The 19,928-nt window shown below is 48.3% G+C and overlaps 3 protein-coding genes and 1 long non-coding RNA gene across 10 annotated transcripts in view; 2 read left to right on the plus strand and 2 right to left on the minus strand.

Moving 5' to 3' along the window:
• Positions 1-784, minus strand: part of SIN3B (SIN3 transcription regulator family member B) — a 13,895-nt gene extending 13,111 nt beyond the window's left edge. The window contains exon 1 of the mRNA XM_021378948.1: positions 464-784. Within this exon, the coding sequence (XP_021234623.1) occupies positions 464-763 (300 nt within the window). The 5' untranslated portion in view covers positions 764-784. The remainder of the gene's footprint in view (positions 1-463) is intronic.
• On the plus strand, positions 1-13,131 carry LOC110389053. 4 transcript variants are annotated; one of them, XR_002433048.1, is made up of 4 exons: positions 1-53; positions 6,917-7,520; positions 7,631-7,828; positions 11,821-11,940. It is a non-coding gene; the product is annotated as an uncharacterized LOC110389053 (long non-coding RNA). The 4 variants fall into 4 exon arrangements; XR_002433047.1 differs by having other exon boundaries at positions 19-95; XR_002433046.1 differs by lacking the exon at positions 1-53 and having other exon boundaries at positions 6,855-7,370; positions 7,454-7,520.
• TMEM38A (transmembrane protein 38A) lies at positions 9,878-16,338 on the minus strand. 4 transcript variants are annotated; one of them, XM_021378952.1, is made up of 7 exons: positions 14,844-16,338; positions 14,632-14,710; positions 14,141-14,297; positions 13,452-13,636; positions 12,780-12,867; positions 12,547-12,664; positions 9,878-11,974 (listed from the first exon to the last, which is right to left on the minus strand). In XM_021378952.1, exons 3-7 carry the CDS (start codon positions 14,284-14,286, stop codon positions 11,756-11,758), a joined length of 756 nt encoding a protein of 251 aa, XP_021234627.1. In that variant the 5' UTR covers positions 14,287-14,297; positions 14,632-14,710; positions 14,844-16,338; the 3' UTR covers positions 9,878-11,755. The 4 variants fall into 4 exon arrangements, with proteins under 4 accessions (XP_021234627.1, XP_021234628.1, XP_021234625.1 ...); XM_021378953.1 differs by having other exon boundaries at positions 16,121-16,256; XM_021378950.1 differs by lacking the exon at positions 14,632-14,710 and having other exon boundaries at positions 16,121-16,338.
• SMIM7 (small integral membrane protein 7) lies at positions 16,493-18,670 on the plus strand. The gene is made up of 5 exons (XM_021378955.1): positions 16,493-16,612; positions 16,693-16,734; positions 16,844-16,896; positions 17,221-17,311; positions 17,864-18,670. Exons 1-5 carry the CDS (start codon positions 16,587-16,589, stop codon positions 17,877-17,879), a joined length of 228 nt encoding a protein of 75 aa, XP_021234630.1. The 5' UTR covers positions 16,493-16,586; the 3' UTR covers positions 17,880-18,670.

The following is a 19,928-nucleotide window of genomic DNA, read 5'->3' on the forward strand; positions in this document are numbered from 1 at the left end:
CGCTGCTTCCGGCCCTTCGAGCGGCTCCGGCGGGAGCGGCGCCTCCGGCGGCGGTGAGCCCCGAGCGGGCTGAGGGAGGGACGGGGCTGCCTGGGGTGAGCGCTGCGGGACCGCTCCGGGGACGGGGAGGGGGAAACGGGAGCGGGAACGGGAGCCCGCGGCTCCTGTTGGGCTGCAATTAACGGGCACAAACTGAGCTCCGGCGCCTGTTGTGGCACGGTCGGATCGAATATCATTTTTGTTTATTTTTGCTTATTTGCTTTCCTTACGCGGCGGTTCCTGTGGTACGCGACGCCAGCGACTGGTGCTGAGGCACCAGAGCAGTGAGCAGCCCCGGCGGGGGCACTTGTAGGTGCAAGATCCACCTGAAGGGTGTGAGATACACCCGGCCTCGTGAAGTACTGAAGCAGGACGGAAGAGGAACGGCTCTTTGTGCCGTCTCAGCTTATTTATGTTCACTTACAGCACCGAGCAGGTGCGGGACAGCTTGCTGGTACGCATCAGGCTCCCGGAAGGGTTTCCTTGGCCGCGCTGCGGTCCTTCCCGTCCCGCCCTGCAGACTCAGTGCACGGTGCTGTGGTGTTGTGCTGAGCAGAGGCTCTCCTGGCACAGCGCAGCCTCTCGCGGGCGATGTGACCCCGCCTCGTGGTGACCACAAACCCGTCTGCAGCGGGAACGATCCTGCGAGCAGCGGAGTGCACGCACTGCACCGCCAGCAAGGCGCCTGCGGGGCCGGGCGCAGAGTAAAGGGCTTAAAGCACATCCCCGGCTTCGGGCTTCCCTTGAGGTATGTCCCCTGCTTCCCCTGTCAGCAGACAACTGAACTCAGCTAAACTGGACCGCTGCTGCTGCGTGAGAGGGGAACCAGTAAGCCATGCTGCCTTTTTCTCCTTAGGACACCGGAGGTGATGCCTCATAGAGACCTTGGGTTGTTTTGCCATAAAACTCACTGCTCTTTGAACCCACTGCTGGGTGCTGCAGTACTCCAACTGTAGTGAGTGCTGTGACTTCAGCTTCTGGTCTCAGTGCTAATATTCAGCTTCTGGCTTTGATGTTGTAGCCTCTCCTGGAATATGTGCCCCAGTGCGGTGACGGAAGGCAGGGAAGTCGAACATGGAGCTGTGGTTTACTCATGGGGACTGAGAAAAAGGAAGTTTAGTGCATATGCTGAAGTAACCATGGCCTAGTAAGGTCACCCTTGTTTGCTGGCAGACTTTGGCTGTTTTTATGTGGCTGTTTTCTGTTCTAATATTCATCCAATCGAGCGTTTTAAACTCAAATTTGTAGCATGAAGAATGCTATGAGGCTATTTAATGTTGCTAACAATTCACTGTTGCTCACCACTTGTACTTTCCCAGACTGTGATGGTCTGATCCAGAGATCCAGTGTACAAGTACCGGTCGTCTTTTGAGAAGCATGCCCAGTGAATGCCTTTCAGGACTGATGTAGGCTGAAAATGGACGGTGGTTAGGATTAGATTGTTATACTGGTAAGCGCAGGTTGAGGTGAGGCTGCCCTAGAGTATTCAGTGGTTATTCAGTACTTAAGAATAGCATTAAAATGTAACTAAAGATTTTTACAAGAGCAATCCTGTAAGAAGGGTGTGAGCTGGCCGAAGTTTTCCTGTTCTGTTGCTATTGTTAACTTGGGAAGACTCGTTCTCGTCACTGGTTTGTCATACTGCTCATTTAGTTGGCATAAGCAAGAATAATCTGTAGATAAGTAACTCCCATGATTGACGTTTTAGTGTCATAGTAGTGCTAACAGCATGCTTATTCAGTTAGACAGGATTGACACCTTGATAATGTATCCAGATGCTTTAAAATCAGACCTAAATGTTGCCTGTCAGTCTGAACAGCTCTGTACAGGATTTGGTTGTTCTCTTTGAGAACAATGAATCCTGTTGGTTGAATCCTCCTGATAGCTTAGGGCAGTAATCAACTTAACACCATCATACCTGCCTACCAGTGCAGTACCTTATAGTAGCACATCTCATGCTCCTGCTGGCTGGGCTCCAAGTCCCAGAGAAACTGCAGGGAATCCTCAGCTCCACTGAGTGCCCTCTGCTCTCCATGACTGCTTTCCAAACAGGAGATCTGGCTTCTGTGACCCAAGGAAATGCTTGGGATTGTGGGCAGTTGTAGAGGAGTAAATCCCCACTGGTCATGCCACAGAGGACTCTGTAATCTGTGAGGACGACCACTTTGGAAATCAGAGCGCATGGGATAAAAGGTGTAGGTGTGCCCATCGATTGCTGGACATGGGTCTGCAGGGGCAATATCCAGCACCAGGACTAGGTCATTGTATGCTGTGGCAAGCTGTTTCTCCTGCTTGTTGATGGCCGTAGTGTTGACGGGTTTCAGTGACTCTGGAGGTGGGATGCGTGCTGTGTGCTGCCTGGAGTTCTGTGGAAAGATGAGGACTGTTCCAGATTTTAGTCCAGTGAACAGGAGCTGGGTTTGCTCAGCTATTTCCAGGCATCTCACTTGAGCAGAGGTGTGCAGTGTGTCACGTACTGCACCTGTTTTTAAAAAAAAAAAAAAAAAAAAAAAAGAAGGAAAACAGCAAGCCCATTCTTACTCCAACTGTGCGTGAATGTCTCCCCTGTACAGCAGCTGTATGAACCTCTCCTTCATGTTCCAAGTCTGCTGCTAGGAACCTGTGGAGTCCCTTTGAGTCTGCCAGGTACACTCACATGTGATGGGAGGGCTGTTCTTCAATATGAGTGTCTTGGACAACAAACTTTACTCTGCCAGAAATCAAATTCCAGACGTGCAGACTGTGATCCATGGCAGCCGAGACAGCACAGGTTCCTTTTCCAAATACTTGCACACACCTTACCTCAGCTATAAATGAAAGGAGGAGGATTAACAAACCGAGGGATTCTCGGTGCTTTCAGCAATTGGCAGAATGCTGGCAGCTAGGAGGTGATGACCAAGCTGTTGAAGCTCTTTTCAGACATGAAAGAAGCTCTCTGACCGTAAAAAATGGAGAATGCTCACCAGAGTGCGCAGGAAGGGTGTGCAGCATCTCAATAACTTCCATGTTCCAGGCAAGCATTGAGCCATCCTGGGAACCTGCCACCAGCAGCTGGTAATCAGAACTAAGTGCCATTGCTGTGACGCCTGCCGTGAGACACAAAGAGGGAAGTCTGTTCCTGACACTGCAGGCAGAAAAGAAACAATTTGAGATTGTTAATATGCTGTGCTTCCCCAACTGGAAATGCCCTGTACTGCCTGAACCCCTTAGTCTATACCAGGAGCAAGATTAGGTTCCCTCAGACATATCTAGGTCAGTGCGTGCTTTTGTTGTCGTGGAGACAAAATGACCCACTTTCTCTATTCTCATTTGTTGAAGCAATTGCAAGTGGGACTGGTGCATGACTGAGCACAAAGGCAAACGGACCTTTATTCTGCTTTTGTGTAAGCTCATGGGCAAAACGGTATTTCTACAGTAATACGTATCTCTCCTCCTTGCTCTAATTATTTATGATATTGTTTGGATCTCGTTCATAACAGATGGATGTAGATGTTTTCTTGGGTCGTAGCCATCCGCAGGGCTAATCCTACCTTTGAGGAATCCAGTGAGCATTACAGTACAGCAGCATTGATCCAGAAATGATGTATTTCTTACATCTTACTGCGGCAAATTCAGCACCCTATTTTAAGAGCTCTCAGCCACACTGTTAGCATCTCAGCGGTGATCAGTAGCCACAGTAAGCGACAATTCTGCCCACAGGGACTCTTTTCATGCAGAGGGAAAACTCTGGGAAATTTTTATGGCCGCTTCCCCTGCTGTGCTTTTTACAAGAAATTATCACTTTCTAGAAAAATCTTTGTGACACCTTTGAAGTGATGTACTCAGTGAGTTAAATCAGGCAACAAACTAGGGAAACTTAAAATAAATTAAGGGGATGTTAGGAGGAAAGGTAAGCACATATATGCATATAAACGCAAGCATGAGGGCTCCCTTCCGTGCTCACATGCACACACTCTCCTCTGTTCACTGATACGTAGGGCTTACGGTCATGATTACTCTTCACACCTACAAAATGAAAATACATGGGGAATACAGAGGACATTCTCCTTACATGCGTTACCATGTACAATTACAGTTCCTTCAGAACTGGAATATTCTCTCCTTGAAGTTATGTAAGCATTCTCTGCACAACCTGATCATGTGGCAGAGTAGTACAAGAGGGAGTGCTAAAATTAGGATGGGGAATGTCTGTATCTGCAGCTTTCCTTGGGACTGTTCTAAGTGAAAAGTGATCACTAATGAAGTCTGTGCCAGTGTCAGATGAGGAGAGGGGTCCCTTGGGTTAGGAATGATGTCTGCACTGCTGGCCAGCAGGAAGCGAGCTCTCTCAGCATAATACCCATGGGATAATGCATTAGCTCTCAGTAAGTTTATGGTCATTACGGGAAGTCCTTGTATTGCTTTGCACTTGAGCCCACATGAATTCCAAACTATAGCGAGAGAGCAAATTTATTTCCCTGTCTTTTGATGAGACCTCAGTCACACGTCACATCTTCATCCCAAATCTTCCTGAAAATCCATGAAGTCTACCACAGCTCGGCTGGGTCTTGGAGGTTATAGTGTGCCCTTGGGCCAAGAAGACCAGTGGGACCATGGGGTCATTGCACAGAGCGTGGCCAGCAGGGTGAGGGAGGTTCTCAACCCCCCCGGACGCTTTCCTGTGCTGCTACTGTGGGGAACTGCTTTGGAGGTGTTGGAGTGGGGGATCTGCAGAGGTCCCTCCCAACCCCTATGGTTCTGGGATTCTGTAAAATCTTAACAATAGCCATCCCTGTGTGCCCACTAATTTCAGATCTCCTGCAGTATTCACATTTTCCCTCCAAAATCTGCAGCTGTAGATTCTGACCTATCTACTTGGGCTGAAAACAGCCTATTATTCACATCACCTTCTGCTGGAGGAGATACTGCAGTATTTTCATTCTTTGGAAGACACTTTTTGTGGAATTGGAAGCCTGTCTAAATCTGTGTTTTCTTATTTAAAATGGAGACAGAATGAATGGCTTTCAGAAGAGGAGGAAACTGAATTTTGTAACCCCTGAGGTTCTGAGTCATTGCTACCCACTGCCAGTTACCACTTCAGTAGCTGTCTTAGGAACCGTGTCCCAGCAGGCAGAGGAAGTGGGAAATATTTGGATGTTGTCCAGAAGGGGAAGTTCTTCATAAATATTTCTTGCTGTTGCTCTCTCTGGTGGATAGGAATCAAACGTGTTATCCAGGCTTGCAGAAACGCCTGCAGGTATTGCTGTCGGGCATTGCTCTGCTCTGAGGTGCTGCGCTGCAGTGCCTAGGTTGAATTTGACTTCACTGCAAATGGGTTCCTGAACTTATGCAGAATTCTGCTATCTCTGGAACAGAATAAAGCTGTATACAAAGTGCAGCACCTCCACTTAGAAATGAAGCTACAGGCTTTGCTCTTGAACACAGCAGTGTCACCGCAGTGTAACAACTTGCAGGCTCACGCAGAGAGCGCCTGATGCGTTTCAGTTTATTTACCTGAAAAATCTGAGCTGACAAAGACTCGGACCAGGCTGGAGGGCTGGCAAGGAGGAGGAGCCATCTTCCCACGGAGCAGATCTCGGTGTGTGTCTGGGCTGAAGCTCATGCTGGTGAGTTCTCAGCTGAGACTGGACCTGCTGAGCTCTCAGCTGAGGCTGCTTTTTAGCAAGATGATTGACAGCAATGCACACAGTGGCAGTGCCTCTCTCCAGAGAGCTGGCTTGTCCTTTTTTTTTTTTTTTCAGGAAATCTTGGGGAAATTTCAGCTACTTTGACAGGAACAGTAGGAAGTTGTTGACTGTCTGCACTGAGATGCATCCTGGAGCATCTCTCTGTATTTGGAGAGGACAGCTATCTCTATAGCAACCGTGTTTGTCACCTGGCAGAATCCCCAGGGTCTCTTCTGAGGGCACGAGATGTGCTCCCTACCAGTTACTGTACACACCTGAGGTCCCTTTGTTGGCTGCCCTTATCTGTTCTAGAAATACTTCTCTCTGTATTTTAGCATCAGGAGAATCTACCACTACTTGTTTCATGTAAGGTTCAGGCACTCAGCTGTTTGAAGGAGGTTTCTTAACACCCAGGAGCATGCCTGTTCCCTTTCACAATTTGCCTTTGTCAAATGGCGTGGGAGAGAGTTGACTCAAAGGCCTTGGTTTAAGTTGTGCACAATAAATATTTTCTGCCATGTGACTATGTCTGGAGTGGGGGACCATCTCCAGAAGACATGCACATGGGAAAAGATAGAAAGCAAAATTTAATAGTTTATGGAAAACAGCAAAACAGCAAATAGGGTAGAAATCAGAGAGAAGAAAGAAGACCTCCCAAGGGGCTGAGTTCATCTGTTTCTCTTGAAGTCAGATTGAAGAGGCTGCTGTCTATCCCTGTCTGTATCCCCTCTGTATCCCTCTGGCATACAGAGTAATAATTAAAGAAAAATTAGTAATGTGTATTTATGTAATGGGCTCCTTTTGCACACAGTACTTGGCTAGATGACTGTGAAGATTAAACAAGTCAGGAGAGATTAACCAACATCCTAATCTATCATAAATCAAACAGGCAGGGAGATGAAGCCTCTTATCGCAAGAAACCAACATTAGAGAGCCTGCACTAGGGTTTAGTCTACATCAGTCTCAGTCTAATCTGAGACAACATCAAGACTCTAAAGTCGTGTGTTTTCAGACTATTCTTCAAGCCTCTGTGATCAAAACCAGCTATGTAGTGGAGGAAAATGTCAGCTCCATTAAGGTTGCTTAAAATATACCGTGCTGGAGAGGTGACAGCAGACACAGTCTGGAGGATGAGGGCGATTAGTGGCATCCAGGCAAACCGAGAATGGAAGATATCGATGGAAGAATATGTAATAACCCTTTTGTTCTAGTGGCATCAAAACAGAACGCTCAAGCCTTGGGATGTGTCTTGGCAGCACTGCGATGTGCGATATGTACCTCACACTGCGTGGACCTGTCATTAGCATTGGTGACAGCAATCCTCGTCACCAACAAATCCACTGATTCGAGCAGTTGGTTACAGTTGGACTGGAAGTCCCCAGCTAGCAGTCATTTTTGGAAGGTCAAGATCGCCAGCATCATTGAGAAGAACTGGGGACTGGACTAATTGGAGGAGAAGCAGCTTGCTTGCAGCAGGAATGCAGTGTGTTACTTTCTGGTGAGCAGGGAGTTTCTGCAATTTGCAAATCAAAACCGAACATCAACCAACCAAATCTCTTCCAGGGCCATTCTGGATTTCCTTAGGCTATAAAAACGTTTAAGCCTCTAAACATATCAGACCTGTTTTCCTGCATTCCACATCTACAGCTTACCTGTACCCTAAAGGTAAGATGAAATCACTATCTCATGCCTTCCTAAAGGATTACAGTGGCAGGCTCTCTAAAAATCCTCCCTACATTCTCTTTCAGAACATAAAGGAAACAGAGAAGTGTCACAATGCAAGGAACCCTGAGCGGTACTACTTCCATGGAGAAGGTGTGACAAATGCAAATGCTGTGCATGTGTGAAAGAGAGGGCAGACTCAAAGCTGTTCCTGAATGTTGATCTTAACACTATCAGAGCGATAAACTTCTCTTCTTTGTCAGAAATGCCTCCTCAGAGGTGAAGTGAGTAGCAGCTGTGAGTCACAGTGGCGGTGCAGGCTCTGTTGGATGGGAACTTGTTTTCTCAGCGTCTGTTCCGTGAGCCGCCATCCCGCGCAGCTCGCTCAGAATGCTGCCTGCACAGAGCGCACGAGGACAGGATCAAGCTGAGCTGGGAGTAGCGTTGTGTGCGTCTACCAAGTGAGGACCACGCTTGGTTTCTCTTGAAATCCAAACCCATTTAATCAGCTTTTCCTTTCAGAAGATCAAGAACACAAGTCCCTCTAGCTCGGCCCTCTGTTGGCTTTGTCCTTTTTCACATAAGCTCTCTACATAGAAATTTTCTCCTTTTGTCTCCCAGGTCATTTACTGTGAAGAATAATTCATGTTTCCTGCAAAAATATTTTATTATTATTATTATTTCTTTTCTACGAAGTCTTTAAGTAGAGCTTTCCCTGTCTGCAGAGCTAATCTGCAATGCTGAAAGCTGTAGACGCTGGTTTGGCTGTCTGCAAAAGAAAAGGGAGACCTGTCAATCAACAAGAAATGCTGAGAGCAGCAAATGAAATGCTTTGCTTTTTCCATTGGGCAACTATGGCCTCTCTCAGGATTAAACCTGTTGCTAAGTTTAGCTACATCTCACTAGAGTTAGTATCAGGAGTTATCAGATGAGAACTTCTTTGAAGGCAATGACGTCTGTCCTGTGGAAGTCTAAGCCCTGGCATGCACTTCTCGTACCCTGTGCTGCAGCATTTTGGAGCTGTGAACGTTCTGCACAGCATGGGACTCTTCAGGATTTTTCAAAGCACTTGAAATACAAACTCTCATCTGCCTGCTCTTGTTTATTGTTCTGTCCAAGTCCTGAGCAAAATTTGTTGCTACACTGAAATGGACGTCATAGGAGAGCAGCATGGTTAACCCACGTGAAACATTTTACTGCTTTTTTTTTTCTGGAGTTTTTTTGGTTCTTAATATTTGTGTAAGACTTGCACAGACCCTCTCTTCTGTTGGCATTCAATCTCACATTCCAATGCAACTTAAATTCCCAACTGTTCTGGAAAGGAGTACTAATAAACATTTTCAGGGTTAGATTTGAGGAGACGTAAGTGAAACTCATCAAAAAATCAATAGCCCTTTGCAGGTCCTCATTTAGTCATCCAGGTAGGGAGCTCCTTCACTCCATGTGTCATGGAAGCAAGTTAACTGACCTGCTAGGAAGTGTCCAGCTAATGTTCTCCTTCCAGCTGGAGTAGAGCCTTAAGGAAGAAGCGTGAACAGGTAACTAAGAACTTCCCAGAAGTGGAGAAGCCATATAGAACCTTGTGCCCATACAGCAGAGGTTAAAATACACTACTTCTGAAAGAAACGTCTTTGCTGGATGGACTGAAGGAGGCCTGTCTGAAATTGTACCAAAGGTTAGCAGTGCTGAGCCATGGAAATTCAAGAAAGGTTCCTTATCTCTCACTATGAGAGGCTCCACTAAATGAAAGCTGTGACCTCTCTTTGTGGCAGTTGTCTTCTTGATACTAATGACATTCCAGATAAAGAACCTTAAAGGGGTACAGAGCTTTAATTTTAAGGTATCTCAGAATATTTCTTCTATCTGTTCTTAGTTAGCAGCTGTGATTTCACTCAACCAAAACTATTTTGAAGACAAGGGCTTTAGCACTTAGAAAGCAGCAGCTGATAGCAGTACCATGCTAGAGCACAGAATGGTTGGACTGGAAGGGGCCTCAAAGCCCACGTGGCCCCAAGCCCAGCCATGGGCTGGTTGCCACTCACCAGACCAGGCTGCCCACTTCTCAAGTGTGTCCAGGTCACATTCATTCAAAGCATTTTTGGTGATTTTTTTTTGTTTCTTTGTTTTAAATACAAATACTGAAACTCCATATAAATAAGCTAGAACTGTGTGTGTGCAGATAGATATGTGCCTGACCCAAGTGAATGTCCTTCATCTTTTAGTCACAAAAGGAAAGACAGCAGTTACAAAATATTCCCCTTTGGCCTTTTAAAGTTAGTTTCTTTATATCCCTCCCTGAAGTCTTTGAAAAGCTACTTGGACAAGAAGAAGAGCAATGGATATTTTACCACACTGCTTCCAATTATAACAAGCTCAAACATACTTGTAGGACATGTCAAAGTCCAACCAGAATCACTGTGTCCTTGGGTCAAGGAGACTTCAACAAGATCAAGGAATGTGCGACTTCTAAGACTGGCGAGAGTAAAAGAAACACACATCAGTTCCTCAAGTGCCATTGGACAATCGGAGTCACTTCACAATTTTTATTTTGTTACGAGCTTTTATAAAACAAAATTCCCCTTGAATCAGACATCTTATAAACCATTCTTTACAGCCTCATGCATGCTAGTGATCCACCGTGTTTCTGTAGAGCAGTATCTGCAAAACCAGACTGTTGTCAGGTAGAAGCCATTTTCTGCTGGAGGGAAACTCACAAAGTTAAGGCACTTTCAGAACCCAAACCCAGGAATCATTTGACCTCTTTTACTGGCTTTTATCTGGTTGTATACAATAATTCTTTTTTCCAAAATTAACATCAGTTTCAATTCCGGAATAGGGACACACACCAAAATAAAAAAAAAAAACCAAACCCATGACTTTTCTTAAATCCTTTGATTTCAATTCCCCATTGCAAGGTGACAGCAGCAAGCCTTATTGCTAGGGATGGTGACACACTGCTTAGCTGAAAGCCCAGTACTACACCCCCAAGCATTCTTTTAGCACTGCAGTGATCCCGGCCATTAGTGATAAAAAACCACCTCAGAATGAGTTAAGTCTTTAGGGCACAACGCTTAAGATGACACTTTTAAGGACAAAATCAGTTATAGGAACAGCTTCAAACTAGTCTAAAAGCCAGTATTCATTAAGCAGAACATGAACAAGCTGACTGACTGCTCCCTGAGCCATGCAAGGCATTTCACATCTTCCCTCCCTCGCTGGGCACAAATCAGTATTTTGGCAAAAAGGGACCTACAAAGGAAACTGTTTCTTGAGCTGGTGTTCTCTTATTAGACTATTATAGTACTTTTAGTCAGCTGGTGTGAAATCTTCTTCAGCCTTTCTAACTTACTTTAAGAATATAAGAAGTGTTTCCTCGTGCATACAGTAAGTGTTCAGGCTGCCCACTAGCACACCGAAATCACTGCTTCAAGCACAGCTTAGGCCCATACTTAGAAGCATCCAATTCTCCTGTTATAAAGATGCAAAGTTTTAAAATGCAGTTTAAATTCCATTAATTAGGTGCCTTGGCAGTTATAAATAAATAATAATAAATACTTATTTACACTCACATATTCTTCTTATATCCCACAGGATTACAAACAAACCAAAACCATGCTTCTTTCCCAAGTAATGACAATCAGGTTTGAGGTGGGACACAATTGCTAACAGAGCAGCAACACTACAAAACAGTTTAAAATAATAACAGTGCCAACAGATAGCACTTAAGAGCATTTTACAGTCTCAAAGGTCTTGCAAACAAAGTCTTAGTTAAGAAAGTGACAATTCATTAAGAATCAGAGGGAACCTGGATGAGAAAAATGTAATTTCAGAGCAGAATTTGGCCAGGACACCAGAGCTGATGTCCTCATTGCATATAGAATGTCATGTTATTTGGAGATGTGGCAGATGCAGAAGCTAGGAAAAATTAGATCAGGGTCATAAGAGACCATTTAATTTCCTTGAGCATGAAATCCAATTTCCACATTGATTGCGTCTAAACAGTTTGTTGTTCTGGTAGACAGCAGAAAGGTCAATGAAAACTCACAGGAACAGTTGTGGGTGCACAAACCATTACTTCCACTCATAAATAAACACCGTGAAAGATGATGCATCGTAATTGCTGACAGTTGGGAACTGGCACCCACTTATCATCCTGGCACAAATCTATAAATCCCTGAAAATATGATCAGAATAGAGAGACAGAGACCAAGAAGCAAGGAGCAGCACAGACAGCACAATTGAAATTCAGGGACCTGGCTGGCAGTGTCTTCACTTCCACCTCTCCTCTGCAGTCTGTGAGAGGACTGGAGGATAAAGGAGGCCACAGGTGGCTTTGAGACACAGCTCTGGAGGAATTTTCTTGGCCTGTTTACTGTTTGGTTGCTTTTTTATTCAGCTTTTTTTGCTTTTCGTTTCCTTGTGCCTTCATTTAGCTCCTCTTTTGACTTCACAGGAGGAGGTGGCTGATAGGAAGCTTCATGGGAGTGCCCATGCTGATTATGATGGCTAGTGTGTCCGCTAGAAACAGAGCCAAAGAAAACTGGGCAGATGAAGCCTTCCACTGGAGCAAAAGGTGAGGCGTGAGAATGAGTTGCCGTCATGAAAACCTGCCACGCAACAGTGGACACAGTTAAAGACCACATACACCAGCTATGAAGGACTAACTAGTAAAGACCATCCCACTTAGTCCAGGTAAGAGTCCCTGTTGCTATGTAACCCAAGGCTGTATCACAGGGATCTTCTACCACGCTGAATAGATCATGGAGAACTTAGCCTGTAATTTCCTGAGCAGATCTTTCCTGGTATGTACAGCCAGTGCCTTCCAAAGTGGCTTAGTAAGGTTGTCAAATCTAGATGCAAGAACTAGTCCTAGTATCTCACTAATGCTCTGCAGAGTACTTCATTTTCAGTACTAACTTTCCTGAAAATAACACTTTCAGTTTTTCATTTCATTATGAAGTTAATCATGCAAAAATTCTGCATGGGCAAACACTGGCACCTACAAGGAAAATTAGAGGAAAGTTAGGAGGGCCCATATCACCAGAACCCACTGAACAAGATAGGAAGCAGCATTCCGAAGTCAGTGTTTCAATTTAAACTGCTGAACAGCCCCCTCTTAATTCTGTAGCCTTTCTCTGGTTCTGTAGATTTGTTAGCAGCAGATCTGCTGTAAACTTACCTTGCAAACTATCATGAACATGGTGAAAAAGAAGATGAGGTTGGCTTCAGAGACAGGGAGCCAATGAGTTTGTTGCAAAGTGAAAAGGACTGTGCCATACAGACTGGCTTTTGTAGGGCTAGAAGAGAAATAAAGAACTTGTCTAGAAGGTTTGTATACTTTGTGCCCTGTCCTGAATGGTTCTTTAAATTTCATTTTCAGTCTGACATGGAATGTACAGGCTAGTTACTTACAAAGACATGTGAAGAATTTCATTTGTTTCTGGCCTCCAGACCCCACGCAGCAGTTGCTCAAAGTTAGACATCAAGGCAACACCAGAACCTGTGAAACAGTAAAAGCATACAGCTAGAACTGCCACACCAGAAGAGAGCTCTGCTGACACCTCTAGATCCCCAAAGGATAAGCACAATATAAGGGGAAGGTTCGTGACATTCATCCCAAAATTAGAATAAAGTTACCCTAAAACAACAGAGCAGGCAAATGCTTTCTAGAGTTCCATAGTGTTTCCAGAAAAAGGTATTTGCCTCTGTTCCATCTGCTGATGCTCAAATGGTTACTCCAAATACAAAACTAAGAGAAAACAGACTGGACTGTTTCAATACTGAAAGAACTTCCCAAAAAGGCACAGGCAGGGACAGAGAAGTAGAACACAGGAGAGGATAATTACTGAACTCTACACCCACAAGTGACTCCCAGTTCTTCATGTCTCCAATGACTCAGGTGACAACCATTCTGTGAGTATGAATAAATCTGTGTTCTAAGGCATGTGATTAACTGGGGCCAGCTGAACACATCCACGGTCTAGCCTGGTCAGCACTGAGTGATGTGGTGACCTTAGGCTTCGCTTGCAGATTCTCCTCTCCCTCCCCACCGTGGTAGGTGCATTGGAGCATCCCAGGTGTCACCTTTGACCCATCCAGTCGCCATCATAATGAACCAGCCGTGGTGGTATTGGTGATGAGCGTGGTGGACCCCAGCCGCAATTTTGCGAACTCTGACCACCTCCTTCATAGCCACAAAGATGAGCTTCACAGGCAGAAAGCTAACACACTTGTAGAAGAGGTTCATGGGGCAGAAGAATATCAAATACCTGGAACAAAACCACAAGGAGCTTAAGGACCCATTTGCTTACCTTGACCTGGGATTTATAGAGAAGATAAAGAGTACTGTGTAGTTAGCCTAAATTAAGTCTCTGAGAAGGAAGTGCTGGTTCTGTCACGTAAAAGCACCCAAAATGAAAATGTCCCCAGATCTTCAGTGTGTGCCACCCTTCTGCTGTGTGGTGTCAGTGCAGCACATGCTGCTTTTGCAGCTTGGCCACAGTTCAGCTGTGGCAGCTATGAATAGAATTGTCCTGCAGCGGGGTTGGCTCCCACTCATATTACCAACACACTAGACAGCTGGTCAGAGAAACTGCAAACTATATCTAGAAATACAAAAGACTCAGACTGCTTCATTGCACCCCTGCTTTCCCCAGTGAATCCAAACAAGACAATATATTTGTGTCCCATGAACAGAATACCCCCCGTCATGCAGGGAGGTCCTGCACGCAGCCAGCAGCGTCACGTGCTCGGTAGCTGAGGGGAACACTCACCAGACTGCTGTGGCCAAGATGACACTGGAGTTGTTACTGAAGTAGTGAATAGGTGACTCTCCGAGGAGCAGATCAGCGAGGATGTAACTTCCAAAGCAGTGGAGCATTGCACAAAGCCAGGAGGCAAAAGGACTCTTGCGAGACATCTCCACGGCTCCTGTGAGTAAAGTCTAAGTGAGAAGACACATTCACCAAAGACCTAAGAAAGACACTTGCTTTCAATGTGCTCCAACAGAAAATAAGTCAAAGAAAAGTGCTTGTAAAATAAAATGCCAGAAACGCGCTTTCTGCAGAGCCTAAACAACTATCAGGTATAGTCGAGACACGGTACGTGCTCACAACCTGCAGGCCCCCACAAGGTTTCATATGAATGGAGTCATTAGAATTTTATCTTCCACATTTGCTGTTACCTACTGCAGTCAGAAAGAACCAGTTTTTCCTCGAAATCAATGCTTTTTTTTGCAGTCTTAAAACAAAATGCATACTAGTACCATTCTCTCCATTGCTTCAACCTAGGTGCCCTCTAGAATTCATGAGCAATCTGTTCAGCTCTTTCATTCATAAGATAACCTGTAAAAATAGAACAGTAATTCTTAATCTTTATATGAAGGAAGGGGATTTGAGGATTCGTCACTGCTACTGTGCTGGTATGCAAATAGCCTCCAACTTCAAGAAATACAACTAGGCATTTAAACGGTGTTACCTCCTATTGCCTGGGGGTTTTGTTTGCTGTTTGATTCCGCTCTCATTCTCACCCCCTGCTGTGCTTCTTGGAGGAAGTTTCACAAGAACATCGGTTCCGTAAGATTGTTTCATCACCTTAGACTGACACCAGAGTCCTTTGTGCAGCGTTTCAGATACCAAACTCTGTTTGCTACGCCAGTAACAGGCAGTTAAAGAATACCAAAATGTTACATCCACATTACTGACAGCCATCCACCTTAAACAGCAGTAAGTGAACTAACACTAGGACTGCTGATAGCCTTCCATCCCCACCGACATCTGAACCGGCTGAAGGGACAGTGGAAGCAAGACAGCCGCAGCAGCCATGATATGAAGCTCATCCATAGGGATCCAAAGGTTAGCTTGAGGAGGAAAATTCATGACATTTTTCTTTGGCTCCATTAAGCTGCGCTGTCTTCCAAGGAGGAAAGGGGATGTTACCACCCTGACCCTCATCTACCACACAGGATCCAGGCGAGAAGCGCAGCGCAGCCTTATACAGTCCGAGGGGATTATGGGCTGACATGTTTGGAAGAGAAAATACCTTCACAGGGGTTGGCTGTTACTGCTCGGCTCAGGACTTAATGCTGGAAGACAGCTGTAAGGGATCAGGCCTCAAAAACCCGGCACTCATGTTTACAGGGAGCTGAAATAGAACAGTATGCTGCTGCTTGTACAACATAGAAATCTGACAACTGGGGGACTCCAAAACATGGCAAAGGGGATGCTTCTTCCTCATCCAGTGGGCAGTTACACTGAAACCGATCAAAACGGAGCATGAAGAGCACACACGCTGTGTAAACGCAGCGGGGAAGGCAGCGTTCTGCGGGGACCGAGGCACAGTCAGACGGTGACAGCAGAGCTGGCGACAGCCGGGACGCGCTCCATCCTTCCGTACCGAGCGGGCGCAGAGAACCCGCGGCACGCGGTCCCCGGGGGCTGCGAGCAGCTGACAGCGAGCGCCGGTCCCAGCGGCGACAGACAGGGAATACAAGCGGAAGGTTCAACCCGCGGCCTCTCTATATAAATAGGAGAGTGCGGCCACAGAAATAGAACGGGCGACAACTGGAGAGAAACGGAACGCCGAGCGCGGGCAGCGTAGCAGCGACGGCACTTCGGCACAAAGCGATCACGCCAGGCGGTCAGAACCCAACCTTGGAGTGAAGGCGCGGTTGTGTCAGCTCCGAGGGATCCCCCCACTCCCGAGCCCCGGCTCTCGGCGGTGCCCGCGCCCCGCAGCGTTCGGCCCGCACTGACCTGGCTCGTACTTGAGGTAGAGGATGGACACGATGAAGTAGGCCGCGTCGAAGAGCGGGAAGACGGGCACCGTGGCGAAGGCGGCCGCCAGCTCACCCAGCTGCAGGGCCCCGGGCAGCTCCATGGTGCCCCGGGAACGCTCCGCGCCGCTGTCCCCGCTCCCCGCTCTCCGCTCCCCACCTCCGCACGGCCGCCCCGCCCCGAGGGCTGTCCCGGGGCGCGGCCTCGCTCCTAACGGGCGGCCCTGGGCTCCGGGCAGCGGCCCCTCGAGGCGCTGTGCTCCCTATTCGCGTGGTTCCCCGCCGCGCCGGGCGTTGTGCAGCCGCTGTCAGAGCGCGGAGCCGCTGTCCCAATACCGGTGCCGGTGCTTCGGGGGCGGCGATGGGAGGTGCGCGTCTGGACCGCGCATGCGCCGCGACCGCGGGCTGAGCCCGCCCCTTCCGCTTCCGGCGCCGGGACCGCCGCCATGCTGGGGGACCTGCTGCTCTGCGGGTAGCGGGGCCGGGCTCGGGGCGCGGGGAGGGCCGCTGGGGCCCGACCGCACCTGACGCTCCTCCTCTGTCTCTCCTCAGGACGCTGCTGGTGAACGCCGGCGCCGTGCTGAACTTCAGGCTGTGAGCGGGGGCCGGGTTGGGGTAGGGACGTGGGAGCCCCGGGCCTGGCGCTGCGGGCCGGCTCCGGGCACGGCGCTGCGCGTGGTAACGGCCTCTGCTCTTCCCGCAGGAGGAGGAGAGACACGGAAGGCTTCGGCGAGGGGGCGAGGGAGCCCACCACCGGTAACAGCTCGCCGGGGGGGGCGGCCGCGAGGAGCGGCGTCGCGGCGGTTCCTAGGCGGGCGGGCGGGGCCGCGGGGGATGCACTGCGCCGCGCTCCGCAGTGACCGCTCCGTGCCACGCGTTGGGTGCGTGGCCACTGCTCGTGGCAGGGATCAGACGAGTGAAGCGCACAGCGTCTTTGCCCAACATTTAAATTCCTGTTATTTTGTTCTTTGACTTTTTTTATATGTTTATATTCCTCACATTTCTCAGGTAGTGCTGAAATGCGACTTGGTGCTGCATTGGGTATTTTTGACATCTAAGATTTCTCCTCTTGGCTTTTAGGTGACAATATCAGAGAGTTCTTGCTGAGTCTTAGATATTTCCGAATCTTCATTGCCTTGTGGAATGTCTTCATGATGTTCTGCATGATTGTGTAAGTAGAGCCGTGCAGCATCCTGGCATTTGTTCGTCTGAAGCCACATAATGTTGATTTTTTCTTGTAAGTGTATTTCTTTTCTGATCTCTCTCCCAGTTTCTCCCACTCTGCTGTTCCATAATTAGGCTCTCATTTTGCTCATCTGCTTTGATCTTCCAAAAGATAGTGGCTGACCTCATTTTTTGCCAGTGTGGGCACCGTTAGTGCATGAGAACCTCTCTGACAATGTGACGTAATTTGACTCAGCACTTGTAAACACAACACAGTGTAAACTTTAGGATGATTTTCATTTGGGGAAGGGAGGGAAATAATGCCGTGTAATAAAATGGAATCAGCCATGACAATAGGCTCTGGAAACTCGGGATTGCAGTTCTGATAGGCAGACTAGCAAAATACCTGTTTTCTTTTCACTGCTGTAGCCCTGCGGTCTGATGTATGGCAGAGCAAAACCGATCACAGCAGTGCGCCAGCGCTCTGAGCTGCAGTGGCGCTGGCACGACTGTTACACTGTAGCTCTCTCACCTGCTCTCTTTCTGTTGCGTCCACCAGGTTATTTGGATCTTGAAAGTCATCCACAAACATGTCTGGTAACTTGGAAGAGACTTTTGGCTGCAAACGTAACTTTTCTACCAAGTAAAAGATTATAATGCTTTCAAAATACGGCCCTGGGATTGTGGCGGGTTCTTCGGTGCGAGCTCCTAACGCGCCCCAGGGACAGCACACAGCCATCCTCCGCAGCCAGCTGTGTAACGCTGCGGGTGTGCGGGGCTGCGTGCTGCTGGGCAGGGAGCCTTCCAGCCCCTGAGCCAAAAGCTTCAAAGTAAAATTATTTCAACTTCACTGGGAGGAAACAAACAAACAAACAAAAAAAACTTTAAATTGTTTTGCTCAACTCAGCATTCGGTGCCTGGTGTGCAGCGGAGGATTGCAGCTGACTGAAAGCCACAGCCGTACGGCTCTGCGTTGCTGGTCACTCCCAACTCCTGCTGCGTCTCTGGCATCCCTGCGCTGTGGGTCACCTGGAAGTCGCAGGTGATGGTTATTTTTGTGAAGCTGAGTGAAGTATTGGCGTAACTTGGAAAAAGAAGTCGTTTTTTTCCTCGCTATTCCATTTGTCTTTGGGGGATGTAGATAAGGGCGTCTCAAAAAAGGATTCTCGCTTTCTCACCTTTTTTTTTTTTTCCCCAACAAATTCGTTTTTACAAATTTCAAAGAGAAGGGTTTTTTTTTTTTTTTTCCTGAGCAATATGTAAGGGACTTTGAATAGAAAAATACCTGTAATCCGCTCCTGAGGAACAGTTTTGGAATCATTTTGGATTTGGTTGAATAAAAAAGTTCTATTTAAGGGTAAAAGTACATTTGATGTTGTGTTCATTGTGGTACAGGAGAAATTAATTCAGTACTGTTTTTTTTTTTTTTGAGAAATTTTAACTAGTCTTGTAACTGTTTCTGGCTTTTTGTGGTATTTTTTAAAATATTAAATGAGTGTTCTTGGCTGGTAACCTTCCCCAGTAATGAACAGAGAAGAATATATGGATAAAAGAATCCTTCGAATACAGTTTGTACTGCACAGAAGTACTTAGGACCCTTTAAATTTAACCTTACTTCACACCTTATGTGTAATTTCTGTGTTCTTTATTTTAACCTCTTTCTATTATTATTTTCTATGAGCAGTAAGTGCAGAGTGCCACTTTGTTGCGGCACCTGAGCAGCACGCGGTGCTGTGTAACGCGTCCCCCTCTGCAGCTCTGGGTTTGGGCTCTTATTCCGAACGTGGGAGCAGCGCGGGGCGGGCGGTGTTCGGGCTGTGCTAAAGGAACGCGGACGTTCTTCAGGACGCGTCTGACTTTTCACAGCCCGGACCACGGCGTTCCCGTCCCGCAAGCCGAAAGGAACGGCCTCAAACCAGAGACTGCGCGCTGCGAACAGCCGAGGAGCGGCCGCGTGAAGAGATGCGGGGCGCGATCCCGCGGCACCGAGGGGTTTCTGTGCTCATTTAAGACGGGGACAGAGCTGCGCTCCCTTTCCCCTGCCCCGGCCTCACGCGGGCAGCGGGGGCTCAGCCCCTTCCCGGCCGTCTCCGCCCGCCCGCAGATCGCTCCGGGCTCCCGGACGCCGCGCGGCCGTCGGACGCTCCCCCGATAAAGCTCCGTTCGCCTCGGAGCCGCCTCGCGCCGCCAACGTGGGAAGCGGGGCCTCTCCCACCGCTCCCCTCGGGCTTCAACCGCGGCTCCGGGGCCGCCCGCCGCCGCGCTCCCTCAGCCCCGCGGGTGACCCCGCACCTCCGCGCGCGACACAACGCCTCACGGCGCACGCGCGCCGCCACGGCCACCTGCGCACGCGCGGCCTCCCCCCCGCCCGTCTCGGCGCCCGCTGCGCACGCGCTCTCCGGGCCCGCCGGTGCGTGCGGCGGGACGTCAGGGGCGCGCCGTGCGTAACGGCGTCGGGCGTGTCCCATGGTGCCCTGCGCGGGGCTGGCTCCTGCCCACAGTTGAGTTCGGCCCCGAGCGGAGCAGTCGGGCCTGGCCCGGTCGCGCCGCCGCGGTTCCTCCGCGCCCCGCTCCGAGCGCCGCCGCCCCCGCTCCGCGGGGAGCGAACATGCGACTCCGGCTCC

This window comes from Numida meleagris, chromosome 27, assembly GCF_002078875.1.
Source record: "Numida meleagris isolate 19003 breed g44 Domestic line chromosome 27, NumMel1.0, whole genome shotgun sequence".
Lineage (NCBI taxonomy): Eukaryota > Metazoa > Chordata > Aves > Galliformes > Numididae > Numida > Numida meleagris.